The 14,388-nt window shown below is 44.2% G+C and overlaps 1 protein-coding gene across 1 annotated transcript in view; it reads left to right on the top strand.

Moving 5' to 3' along the window:
* The window catches only part of LOC126262625 (LIM/homeobox protein Lhx3), a 221,824-nt gene that overhangs the window by 109,906 nt on the left and 97,530 nt on the right, over positions 1 to 14,388 (top strand). The window contains exon 5 of the mRNA XM_049959383.1: positions 7,668 to 7,822. Coding sequence (XP_049815340.1) covers positions 7,668 to 7,822 — 155 coding nt within the window. The remainder of the gene's footprint in view (positions 1 to 7,667; positions 7,823 to 14,388) is intronic.

The following is a 14,388-nucleotide window of genomic DNA, read 5'->3' as shown; positions in this document are numbered from 1 at the left end:
CGCGCTTTGCACGTTCCGCAGTCTCCCCCGGGACTTTTTGAAAAAATCCGGGCGCCGAGCGTCGTCGCCGTGGGAGGAGGCAGCGCGAGTAGGACCTGGAAGAAAAGGCTGCGCCGCTATCGAGGTCGGGCTCGAAGGAGAGGCACGCGAGGACGCGAAGAAGTCTTCGAGGAGGAGGAGGAGGAAGAGGAGCAAGAGAGGGCGACGCGCAGTGGATGATCAGCAAATTGAACCAAGACCCTTCCATCAAAAAGAAAAAAAGAGGAGAGGGGAAAAAAAGAAAAGTAACGGAAGAAACCGCTCTGCGGGTAGGGAAGGAGAGGGGAGGGCTACAGCTCGGGGAAGTCTCTGGGAAGGGCGGTGGCGAATAAAAGATTCCGAAGACAAATGACGGGCAAAAATGTATGGGCGTCGGCAGGAGGATGAGCAGTAGCCGGAGCTACCGGGGCGCCCGTTTTTCTTTCTCTTTTTCTTTCTCCTTCCTCCTTTCCTTTGTGTTTTATGTTCTTGGCCACATATCTCTAGTACCTCCACGTCACCTGAACATTTTTGTGACAATATATCTCTCCACTTCATAGCACTTCCGCAATCCTTTAATTAACGAAACCCATTGCACCTCTTGAACACTAATTGTAGCCGCCATGGACAGAGTATTTATAGAACTATTATACAGTGCGTAACATAATTAATAATGAGAACTGACACGGATGAAAGTATGTATTATAATACAGTAATAATTGTTATATTAAACACTGTTCAGCAAACGAACCGTTTGCGAGGTAATTGCCAACGTGTGTCTATGAAATATTGTTCTAGTTAATACAAATTCAACTGAAACGTAAACTTTTCTATTCAGTCTTCGACTAACTGGTCTAAAATTTTACGTGGACCTAAACGCTGTTCATGAAACACAACATCAGCAAAGTTTCTTTCTAACTTTTGAAAAATTCATATAATATCTTTTAACTGTCTCAATTGCAATAACACATGACTTTAAAGTGGAGTATTAGTTACAGTTGCTAAACAACCATCTCCATATCACTCAAGCTAGAGACTCTCTCTACGTACACTGTATCCTAGAATACCATCGTCTGATAGTGCATTCCGTAGATGCTCACTTTGTGCGATGCATGAGCCAAGTTTTCAATACACTGTTGGCTATAGGAACGAAGTTACAGAGTGAAATTCTGAATCGCGCTCATTCAGAAATGTACCTGAACACAGAGTTGACACACCTTCGCCAGTAAGTTGTAAAGTTTTTTTTTTTTTAATTTAGAAGTACTTCAGATCGTTTATCTCCGTCATCTGATGTTGTTAGGTCTTACTAACAACATTTCTGATTGAATCGTAGTTGGAGAAATCGTTTCACTCAACACACATTCTTCCAAAAATCCTTAATGACCGAGATTACATTCACTTTCTCATGCGGAATCTCCCAGAACTGATGGAAGATGTTCCCCTTGCGTAACGTTGGAGTACGTACCACAAACATAATGGCGTACCGTCACATATGGTTGCTAATATAATGAGACGTCAAATGTATCAATATTCTCCAACACGGATACGTCGACGAGGGCCAACTCTACTTTGATCTCCAAGATCACCTGAACTCAGTTCTATGGATTTTCCTGTCTACGGTCACGTCAAAAGTCCACTCCCGTTGAAGAACGGGAGCAGCGAATTGTACAGTCCTGTCAAGCTTTGCGAGACGATTCGCTCGTGCTTGAAAGAATTAGTAACTCACTACAGCATTGCATCCAAAAGCGAGGACGTCAAGTGGAACACCACCTTTAGCAGGTGTGAGTGCAAAATAAACTCCATTATGTGATGTGCTAAGGCAGTACTGTAACTCTTGTTCAGGTACGCCACGGGCGAAACTGACACCGTTAGATGGGGGACCCAATCGAAAAGTCTGCATTTCAAATGCATTTGCACCAATAGGTCTATATTTCATACTGAGATCAGTGGCGGCTTGTAACCACAGATTCGCAGTTGTATCTCACAAACGGCCGGTTAGCGGGACAATATTTACTGGGATGTTTTTGTTCCTACTTTCGTATAAATTTACCAGTGTCGTTTTTGCTATTAACATACTCTCTTTATATCACGATATTCCCATTTGGGCACAAAGTAACTACAGGCGCTTCTTTTCATTCTGAGTTTCTTTCTGTACTGTGCTATTCTCACGAGCATAAATCAGGTACGAAATCAAGTGACTGTCATATCTATTCGAGACCTTCACTAAAAATGTTAAATCTGATAGAGGAGAGTCGATACACATGCTTGCGTCCTTCGGATAGTAGTGTTCAGTTAATAATGAACTTAGAACGATTATGGAGTGGAAAAAAGATTTAAGTTTACCATTATAAATAAACAAAATCATTCAGAACTGTCTCGTAACAACCAAGCAGTGTGGAAGTAGTGCATGCTCTCGCCCAGGTACGCATTCATATCGAATGCTGTCAGCGACAGCAACAACAAGTTAACTATTGAGGCGATATTCTGAAAAAAGAAAAAGAAAAAAGAACGTCACAGAGACCCGGAGATCGAAAGAGATTGCTCAGAAATAAATATCTCCAATTCTCGGTAACAATAACATATAGGAGAGTTGAAACTTTAATAGTGGCAACTATTTATTTACAGCTCGTACAAAATGGATACGTGTTTCAAAGTTTAACTGACTTTCAGAGTAGTCACCAGCATTGTGTATAACACGCTGCCAGTGATGTGGAAGTCGTAGGATAGATACCCTTAGCAGGGCCAGTTGTGTTCACAGTTCGAGCGGCGCGGTCTATTGCCCGACGAATTTCTAGCAGTTCTGAAGTGAATGCCGTGAAGTGTTTCCTTGAGTTTAGAAATCGAGTTGAACTCACGATGGCTTAAGTCAGGGGAGTGCAGTAGGTGGTATAGCACTTAGCAGCCCCACCAGTCAAACAAATCAGTAACAGCTTGCACTGTACGTGATTGGACATTGTCCTGCAAAATGATCGTCAGGTCCTGCAGGAAGTGTCATCGCTTCTGTCTCTGTGCTGTTCATTTTTGGAACACAACCTACGACCAGCTACCTTCGTCGTATTTTTGCGAACCAGACATCTATCACCGAAGGGCGAAATCTGCAGCTCTGGTGTTGCGGCTGAAGACTTTCCAGGTGCAAAAACGTCCATGCCAGTCATCATTGTCAAACTGCCAGGCCATGGGCGTGGAGACAATGATGAAAACGATCAATTTAGCGGTCATTTTCTTTTATGCTGTAAAAGTTCACAGGACATTAAAAACGAATGATACCATTAGAGATTTTTTTTTCTTTGCTTGACGTTCATCTCAAATCTGTGTCTCTTGTCGAAAAACACAACATCCTACAGGTAGTCCCAATTGAACAGTCAGTCCAGTACGCACGTCTCCTTCCTTCGCGAAACAAATTATGTTGATGGAAACATTTTCCAACACTAGATTTAAAATTGGACATCTGTGGCCGGAAACAGAGTAATTCTTCCACATCCTCTCAAAATCTAAAGTGATCCTCGTTTTGATTGAAACTGACAAATTACTGAGGCCGAAGTGCATGAGTTTTCAGAGTTGCGCAATAGTTGTTTTCTGCAGTTTGGCTTTTCATTTGTAATAGAAAACGTATAGAACCCGAAAAACTCTAAATGTTCATGTTAATCGACTACACAACTTTGCTGCTATGCTAGTCTACTGGTTTAGATAGAGCTGTCTCATCTCAGCCTGTGATTATTTGCTATAGTCAGTATATATTGACGAAAGTGACATCCAGCATGTATTTTAAATGTGTTAACGCTGAGATACAACATTATTCGGGTGCCACACTAAACAAGCCATCCGTCTGTAGTCAGCATACTATCGAAGAGAACGGCAACGTTGTCATAATCAACTCATTAATCCAATGGAGTTGGTAAGCATTCATAATTTCAATGTAAGGCATTGATTCAATATAAAACACTCATAACAACTGAAAAATAAGAAGATATGATGAGAGGTAGCATCGTAATTATTCTAATTTTATAAAAAATTAGCCTAACGTGCATAGTATTTAACTTTTTTTTTAGCCATCAGTCTTCTGACTGGATGGATGACGGCTCTTTCTAGGGGGTCCGCGGTCACCTTTCACCAAATCGTGTAAAATAATGAGTAAAACTATTGAATAAAAATTTGAAAATCAAATTCGTCACTATTTTTTTCTTTGAAAAACATGTGTATAGCACTCGAAAGTTGGCAATAACATTCGATCTTTGGCAATAATATTTGACAGTCGGCAAAGCAAACGAAAACATTGGTGCGGCTCCCGCTGTCGGAGGTTCTAGTCCTCCCTCGAGCACGTGTGTGTGTGTGTGTGTGTGTGTGTGTGTGTGTGTGTTGTCCTTAGCGGAAGTTTAACTTAGGTTAATAGTGTGTGAGACTAGGAACTGATGACCTCAGCAGTTAAGTCCCATAGACTTACATACATTTGAACATTTTTCTTCGGATTTCATGAAAAACCACACACACACACACACACACACACACACACACACACACACACACGACTGTTACAACAGTAGCCAAACAGTGGAAGTGAACAGACGACCACAGGCGGCAGCTTGTCAACTGCGAACAGTTTGGACGTGACGTCGATTGCTCTTGGAGGAAGGCAGCTCCAACGTGTGAAATGTCAATTACCAAATAATATTAATCAGGCTATAGTGTGTTAAACAAACGGAGTAAATCCACTAGTAAGTGTCTGGATACAGTGGGAATTCAAATTGGATCGTTAATTTCAAGTTGCTTTCATTCATCTCTAAACCAAAGACTATTGATACTTCGGGGGGAGGGGGGGGGAGTCATTGGGAACATTGTAATTGCATTAAGAAGCTTTCAGTTCCCATGGGTTTTGCTCTGAAATTTAAAGTTCCTGTGCTCTTGACTGACTAGGGGTCCGCCATGAATTTTCGACTGAAGAAGGGGTCCGCCAGCTGAAAAGGTTGGGAGGCCCTGATCTAGGAGAATCTCTTGCAACATACGTCATCGATTATTTGCCGAATGTATTCCAACCTCTGTCTTCCTTTACTCTAAAACTCCTTCTAGTACGATGGAAGTTATTCCCTGATGTCATAACTGATGTCCTATCATCCTGTCCGGTCTTTTTGTCAGTATTTTCCGTATGTTCCTTTCCTCAGCGATGCCGCGGGAACGGCGTCATTCCTTACCTTGTCAGTCCACCTAATTTTCAACATTCCTCTGTAGCACCATATCTCAAATGCTTTGAGTTTCTTCTTTTCTGGTTTCCCTACAGTCCATGTCACTAACATACAATTACTACAGTGACAAAAAAGTGAAGCACCCAGAAGCCATGGAGGAAACCCAATGTAACTTCATGTGTTGAGATGGCATGTGACATTATTTCAGAGACTGCAAAATGGAGTCAGAAAGAACTTGGCAGTATGAGCTCACGTAGCAGCATGACGTTGCACCCATTCTGTCCTGGACTCATGCGCTGATATGGTTGGGAAGGCTGTCATCAAAGTGTTGTATCTCTTCTGCAGGCAAACTAGCCAACAAAAGTTGCAAGTGGTCCTTGATATACTGGATACTGGTAATGGGACGGAGTTGTCTGAAATGGCTCCAAACGTGTTCTACTGGAGAGAGATGTGGGCAGTTCATAAATACATGTGGCATGTGCAGACGAGCACTGTCTTGTTGAAGAGTGCCACCAGGATACTGTTGCATCAGAGGTAACAAGTAAGGACGCAGGATGCTTGTGACTTACCGTTGTGTCGTCATAATTCCCTGCCGTCACCAGAAGATATACTGGGTAACTCCCCACGCCATGGTGCACAGAGTAACACATCCTGTGCCTTTCTACTATCCTGAAAGAGTGGGACCTCTCCCCAAGTCGCCGCCATAGTCACCGACGATAGTGATCTGCAGTAGTGCAGAACTGTGATTCTGCGCTGAATACAATGGTCGGAAGGGCTGGCCGAGCGGTTCTAGGCGCTACAGTCTGGAACCGCGCGACCGCTACGGTCGCAGGTTCGAATCCTGCCTCGGGCATGGATGTGTGTGATGTCCTTAGGTTAGTTAGGTTTAAGTAGGTGACTGATTACCTTAGAAGTTAGGTCCTATAGTGCTGAGAGCCATTGGAACCATTTTTTTTAATACAACGGGCCGCCAATCGTCAGTAGTCCATGCCTTCCGTGCACGACACCGGTCCAAACGCAGCCGTTGTGTTGTCGTGCTAGCAGCCTAAGCTTGGGGCATAATTCCCTAGTCGGGTGCTGCTAGTCTCTGACCAATGGTGAGGGATGAAAGGAGTCGCATTCTCGGATGGCCAGTGCGGATGTGTAGGGGCTATGATGTGCTTGGTGCACGATACAGCGATTCTCCCTTGTGGAGTTGGGTCGCGGTCGACTGAAATCTTGACGACGAGTCACGTTCCCATGCAGTCCAACATCGAGCCACTGTCGCATCAGAATATCCCACAAATCTGGATACTGCCCAATTGGGGACCAACAATGAGATCCCTGTCAGACTCTGTCAGAGGATGGTAACTCGGGCTCACAAGAGCACGTTTTACCTCTGAGACCTTTGCAGTGATCACTCATCATCTGACGCTGTTCACACCTTGTAATTAACCCACTTACTAAGCGCTAACAACACTAATGCTCTCTGGTATCCGTTCTAGCCGTCACGGAGAACTACAACTGCAACCTGAAATGAACACAAACAGTCTCAACCGCAAAAAAAAAAAAAAAAAAAAAAAAAAAAGTATTATGATTACCGGTTTCGGTCAGTTTTTAACTATCTTCAGACCTCATAAGCCGGCCGCTGTGGCCGAGCGGTTCCAGGCGCTTCATTCCGGAACCACGCGACTGCTGCAGTCACAGGTTCGAATCCTGCCTCGGGCATGGATGTGTGTGATGTCCTTAGGTTAGTTAGGTTTAAGTAGTTCTAAGTCTAGGGGACTGATGAACTCAGATTTTAAGTTCCACAGTTCTTAGAGCCATTTGAACCAATCAGACCTCATACCATGATGGTAGGCAGTAGCAGTGAACGGAGCAAACATTACCTCTCCCCGAACGTCAACTGTCACAGCAGTGATTCAGCCTGTTGTGCTGCCACTCATGAGCAGCAGTCCTGGATGTATAACGCTCGCCCACGTACCTCTGTTGTAATAAAACTTGCTCTACAGTGTGTCGACATGTTGCCTTGGCCTGTTTGATCACCAGATCTGTCTCCAGTCGAGCACATATAGAACGTCATAGGTCCACAACACCAGCGCCATCCACAAACATCCTGTACTGACCTACCAAGCGCAACAGGCGTGGAACGCCATCTCACAAACTGACATCCGGCACCTGTACGACACAGTGCATATACGTCTGAATGCTTCCATTCAACGTTCTGGCGGTTAAACCTGTTAATAATGTACCAGCAGTTCACATTTGCATTGGGTTATCTCCCGCTTCTATTAATTGTGATGTTGATCACTTACACATGTTGCGTAGAAAAATGTATTCCCGAAAATTCGTTACTGTTCTTTAATTATTTCTTGGTGTTGCTACGTTTTTCCTCCAGTGTTTTTTGTGCGGATTACCCTGTAGGCCGGCAGTATCTCGGCGATACCTGTGCGGGACAGAGTGGGCATGTTACACTTTGTATCCTTGTTCCAGAAGAGCGAAGGAGAAGCGGCTGAAGAAGGACGCGGGCCGCACGCGCTGGAGCCAGTACTTCCGGTCGATGAAGGGCGGCTCGTCGCCGCGGCATGACAAGCTGCACGACAAGGACGACAAGCTCGACCTCGACTCCAACTTCAGCCACACGCACGGTAGGGCCCCGCCAGCGAGCGCCGGCTGCCGTACTCAATAGGGTAGCGACACGCCGATAGCGTAAACAGGCAGAGGCGTCAGTGGGACCCTAGTGTTTTGTATCGAACGTGATTTATCGTCGTTATTAATGTCGTTGTTGCGGTGGTGGTGTGTTCATCCCGTTAACTAGTTTGGTGCAGTTCTCCACGCCAATCTATCCCGTGCAAGCCTGTTCATTTCCTAATAACTAATGCTACTTGCATCTATCAAGCGGCTTACTATATTCATCCCTTGGTCGCCGGTTACAGTTCTCCTCCCCCCTCTCCCTCCGCGCATACACACACACTTCTCTCCAGTACTAAATTGGCAATTACTTCAAGCGATTCTTTCTTCTAGTCAAGTTGTGCGATAAACATCTTTTCTTCCCAGTATAATACAGGGTGATTAAAAAAGAATACCACAACTTTAGGAATTTAAAACTCTGCAACGACAAAAGGCAGAGCTAAGCACTATCTGTCGGCGAATTAAGGGAGCTATAAAGTTTCATTTAGTTGTACATTTGTTCGCTTGAGGCGCTGTTGACTAGGCGTCAGCGTCAGTTGATGCTAAGATGGCGACCGCTCAACAGAAAGCTTTTTGTGTTATTGAGTACGGCAGAAGTGAATCGACGACAGTTGTTCAGCGTGCATTTCGAACGAAGTAGGGTGTTAAACCTCCTGATAGGTGGTGAATTAAACGTTGGTATAAACAGTTTACAGAGAATGGGTGGTTGTTTGTGCAAAGGGAAAAGTTCTGGACGGCCGAGAACGAATGATGAAAATGTAGCACGCATCCAGCAAGCATTTGTTCGCAGCCCAGGAAAATCGACTCGCAGAGCTAGCAGAGAGCTGCAAATTCCACAATCAACTGTATGGAGAGTCCTACGAAAAAGGTTAGTTATGAAACCTTATCGTCAACTACCCGAGGCGATGGATCGGCCGCCAGGCAGCCCGTGACAGAGCACTTCATCACTGGCCTCCAAGAAGCCCTGATCTTACCCCCTGCGATTTTTTCTTATGGGGGTATGTTAAGGATATGGTGTTTCGGCCACCTCTCCCAGCCACCATTGATGATTTGAAACGAGAAATAACAGCAGCTATCCAAACTGTTACGCCTGATATGCTACAGCGAGTGTGGAACGAGTTGGAGTATCGGGTTGATATTGCTCGTGTGTCTGGAGGGGGCCATATTGAACATCTCTGAACTTGTTTTTGAGTGAAAAAAAACCTTTTTAAATACTCTTTGTAATGATGTATAACAGAAGGTTATATTATGTTTCTTTCATTAAATACACATTTTTAAAGTTGTGGTATTCTTTTTGAATCACCCTGTACAATATCTCCTCATTCTTACTCTATCTACACATCTAATCTTCAGCATTCTGCTGTAGCACCACTATTATTTTCTTTTTTTTCTGCATTGTATATCGTCCACGGTTCATTTCCGTAGAGGGGCACACTTCAAATAAATACACTACGTGATCAAAAGAATCCGGACACCCCCAAAAACATACGTTTTTCATATTAGGTGCATTGTGCTGCCACCTACCGCCAGGTGCTCCATATCAGCGACCTCAGTAGTCATTAGATATCGTAAGAGAACATAATGGCGGCGCTCAGCGTAACTCACGGACTTGAACGTTGCCAGTTGACTGGGTGTCACTTGCGTCATACGTCTGTATGCGAGATTTCCACACTCCTAAACATCCCTATGTCCACTGTTTCCGAAACAGTGAAGTGGAAACGTGAAGCGACACGTACAGCATAGAAGCGTATAGGCGACCTCGTCTGTTAACTGACAGAGACCGTCGACAGTTGAAGAGGGTCGTAATGTATAACAGGCAGAAATCAATCCAGATCGTCACACAGGAATTCCAAACTGCATCAGGATCCACTGCAAGTACTATGACAGTTAGACGGGAGGTGGGAAAACTTGGATTTCATTGTCAAGCGGCAGCTCATAAGCCACACATCACGCAGGTAAATGATAAACGACGTCTTGCTTGGTGTAAGGAGCATAAACATTGGACAATTGAACAGTGGAAAAATGTTGTGTGGAGTGACGAATCACGGTACACAATGTGGTGATCCGATGGCAGGGTGTGGGTATCCCCGGTGAACGTCATCTCTCAGTGTATGTAGTGCCAACAGTAAACTTCGAGGGTTGTGGTGTTATGGTGTGGTCGTGTTTTTCATGGAGGGGGCTTTCACCCCTTGTTGTTTTCGTGGCACAATCACAGAACAGGCCTACATTGATGTTTTAAGCACGTTCTTGCTTCCCACTGTTGAAGAGCAGTTCGGAGATGGCGATTGCACGTTTCAACACCATCGAGCACATGTTCATAATGCACGGCCTGTGTCGGAGTGGTTACAGGACAGTAAAATCCCTGACTGGCCTGCACAGAGTCCTGACCTGAATCTTGCAGCTTTGCGATGTTTTGCAATGCCGATTTCGTGCCAGGCCTCTCCGACCGACATCGATACCTGTCCTCAGTGCAGCATTCCGTGAAGAATGGGCTGCCATTCCCCAAGAAACCTTCCAGCACCTAACTGAACGTAAGCCTGCGAGAGTGGAAGCTGTCATCAAAGCTAAGGGTGGGCCAACACCATACTGAATTCCAGCATTACTGATGGAGGCCAGCTGTCCGGATACTTTTGATCACATAGCGTACTTTCAGAAAAGAATTCCTAACATTTAAATTTATATTACATGTTGACCTTCTTCTTTTTAAGAAATACTTTTCTTACTACTGCCAGTCTGCATTTTATATCCTCTCTACTTCGGCCTATTTCAGTTATTTCGCTCCTCAAGTGGCAAAAATAGATCTTCTGCTTTTAGTGTCCGATTTCCGAATCTAACTTCCTCAGCATCACCTGATTTAATTCCATTACATTGCATTACCCTTGTTGTACTTTTATTCTTGATCATTTTATAAGGTCATTTGAAGACACTATCCAGTTCGGTCAACTGATTTTACAAATCCTTTGCCACCTACGACAGAGATAACAATGTCATCCGCAAACCTTAAAATTTTTAGTTCTCCGTCCTGTACTTTAACTTCTTCTCCAACTTTCTCCTCAGTTTCCTTCACAGCTGGCCAGTATGCAGAATGGTTAACATCGGCAGTAAGCTACAACCCTGTCTCGCTCCCTCCTCAACTATTGCTTCCCTTTCATATGATTCGACTCTTATAACTATAGTCTAGTTTCTGTTCGAGCTGTGTATAATCTTTCGCTCCCTGTGTTTCGCCCACGTTGCCTTCAGAATTCGTCGACAGTGGTCGTTCGGGGTAGTGGAGAACCGCAGTTCGAAGGAACACAATGCGACTCCGTTCATCATCAGTCCATGCTTCACGGTCAACTCACCACTCCAGACACAGTTGCCTAGTACAGCTGCTGCTAGTCTACAACCAATGTTGTGAGATGACTGAATGCTGTAGAAAGACCATTACTTTTCCTCGGGTGGCTGGCGCAGATGTGAAGGGATTACGATGTGCTTGGCACACAGTAGGGCGATCACCATTTATAGTGGTCAGACGTGGTTGACAGGAACCATGGCGACTATGGCTGCCCACACATTCCCATGCAGTCCAACTTCGGGCCACTGTCACATTCGAATGCCCCAAAACTCTTGGATACTGCACTATTCCTCCAGCATGCCAAATCGAGACCTACAGTGACGCCCCTTTCAAACACAGTTAGGTGCTGATAACGCTGCCTCACACGCGTAGGCGGTATCTCCGTGTCCTGGACTGTAATTAGTCACTATCTGATGCTGTTCATATTCCTTATAAGCCCCACCATGCCCGGTAATGCCACTAAATACGAACGACACTAATGCACTCTGGTCGGCGTTGTATCTGTCAAAGTGAATTGCAACCCCAATTATTTACATACCCGCCGATGGTGCGTACTAGCGCGAAGTTACATTGGCATCCGACCACGCCTTCCGGGTGTTTCATTTCTTTTGTCAGGGAGAGTACACAAACAGACAAAAAGACCAGCATTCAGTCGAGCACTTACAACAATTTAATAACTAAATCTTGATGGCGATTAAACGTAGTGACGTACCCTTTGGAGCAATAAACCTTATTTCCATTCTTGTTAGTTCATAAAGTTCATAATGTTGGGGAATAAGATAATGAACTGGCATAGGTTTTATTATTACTGACACTGAATTTTGTTTTACGAGTTCTAAGTTTTGGTGGGTGTATTCTGGCATTACACTGAGCTGACACCCAAACTTCTAGATATGAGACACTCAGATCGGTACCAAACGTTGTATCAACCAAAACTCCGATGTAGTTCGTACTGAATGCTGTCGTCTAGTAGACCGGGTGTAAAAATCAATTAAAAGTATCACCAGAACCACGGAGCACAGGAAAAGCATAAATGTGAACAATTAATATGCATAGCATCGATGGGGAGGTTGGTAGAGTCTTAAAACGTCGTATCAACTACTAAGGATCGTGGGTTCAAATCCCAGTGATGACAATTTTTTTCACTGTATATTGCGCGAAAGTGTTTTATAGGACTTTTAATACTACTGCACGTATGATGCAGTTGTTCCGACTGTTTATGTTTATTGTTGCACATGTCCGACAGAACACCACACCTATCTATACAAACTTGCTCTATTGGTTTGCTACTTTCAACTAGCGAAGCAAAAGCACACTGTCAAAAAACATTGCTACAAACTCCGAAAAGTCCTTTTACATGTCAGGAAAATGTCCTCCCACTTAATAGTTCCACGCGCAAAAATTAAAAATAAAAATATAAGTCACCAGTTGGGTTTGAACGCGTAAGACGATCCCACGCTGTATCGACTCACCCATCCGAGGCATACAAAGCAATCATTCACAGATACACATTCCCTGTGCTTTGCAGTTCTGATGTTACTTTTAATTACCCTTTTCGCATGTTCTACTGGATGACAGCACATAGCACTATCTAAATCGACGTTTTTGTTGACACTCTATCGACATACAAGATTTGGTACCGATCTGATTGTCTGACATCTGGAGGTTTGGCTGTTAGCTACAGATCTGATAATGACAGTAGCAGAAACTCAGTTACAAAATGAAAATGCGTTAAGTGACTTAGACGGTATTATTCGTGGAAAATGCATGGTGATCGCAGAATCAGTCTAGGAAAATAATAAATTTACCTTTAGGGTGATCATTAACTGCAGCATGAAACAATGTTTTCTGTCAATCTTCAGGCGTACTTGGTCCCTGAGGACGCTCCATCTGCGAACACTCCTGCGAGCAATTAAATCTGAGCGATACGGAGATGATAGATAAACTCCAGTGGAGGACTCTGCAGGAGAGACGCTCAGTAGCTCGGTACGGGCTTTTGTTAAAGTTTCGAGAACATACCTTCACCGAAGAGTCAAGCAGTATATTGCTCCCTCCTACGTATATCTCGCGAAGAGACCATGAGGATAAAATCAGAGAGATTAGGGCCCACGCAGAAGCATACCGACAATCCTTATTTCCACGAACAATACGAGACTGGAATAGGAGGGAGAACCGATAGAGGTACTCAAGGCACCCTCCGCCACACACCGTCAGTTGGTTTGCGGAGTATGGATGTAGATGTGGAATCATGATTTCAGTGTCGATTTGAGGAAAGGAGGAACACGTAATGGATACTGAGCAGCAACAAGTGCACACAGAAATCTTAAAACCGTTTCGCCCTTCAGAGTGAAACAAATACGAGTTTTGCCCCCCCCTCCCCCCCCCCCCCCCTCTGAGCTCAGAACTTGGGTTCGCTCTTGACTCTTGAGTGCTATAGTATATTTTAGACACGCCCGTCAAGTAGAGCGAGGTCGTCCGCTGTGCAGCAAAGGTAGGACCGTTCACCCGCAGAGAGCAGCTGCTGCTGTTTGTGGTGCACTGCTGCTGCCGATGGTGCTCTTTAAGGCTGGCTGCCATTGTTCTGCCCTTTGTGGCTTGTGCCGCCGCGGATTCGTGCTTCAGCTGCTCCCAATAGCCTCCACTACACCGCTGTCAACATTGCCGCCCCTCTAGCTTCCCTTGTAACCAACACTGTCCACATATTTCATCCCGGTTGTAAATGTTTGTGCACTGAAAAAGGAAAATAGGGACTAGTAATATCAACTTGAACTTTTCAAGTTTCTGTTTGGTATCAACACCACCTTATTTTGATCATTGCGACAACAGTCTTAAAACAGGTGCGGCTGTATTTTTTTTCTTTCTGCTGTTTTTCAATCACTTTGCGGCGCTTCTTCTCAGACAAGCCCATATGACGCTGTAACTGACAGAGTTTCCTGTGACATACGAGGTGTGATCAAAAAATATTGTGAATGAATTATTTTAGCAGTAACTGCTGACGTTACAATCATTTGAAGTAATTTGTGCGAGAGTCATTATTTATATGTCATTTCAGTCACATTTCTGGCAAAGTAGCCTCTTTATTTGTTTATCTGAACTGTAATCAGTTCTCACTGGATGTAATTTGCATGTAATTAAACGTTTGTATTTCGTAAACTTTATATTGTCACATCAGTGTACATCTTTATGAGA

This window comes from Schistocerca nitens, chromosome 6, assembly GCF_023898315.1.
Source record: "Schistocerca nitens isolate TAMUIC-IGC-003100 chromosome 6, iqSchNite1.1, whole genome shotgun sequence".
NCBI classification, from domain to species: Eukaryota; Metazoa; Arthropoda; class Insecta; order Orthoptera; family Acrididae; genus Schistocerca; species Schistocerca nitens.
This window is presented reverse-complemented; position numbering and strand designations above follow the sequence as displayed.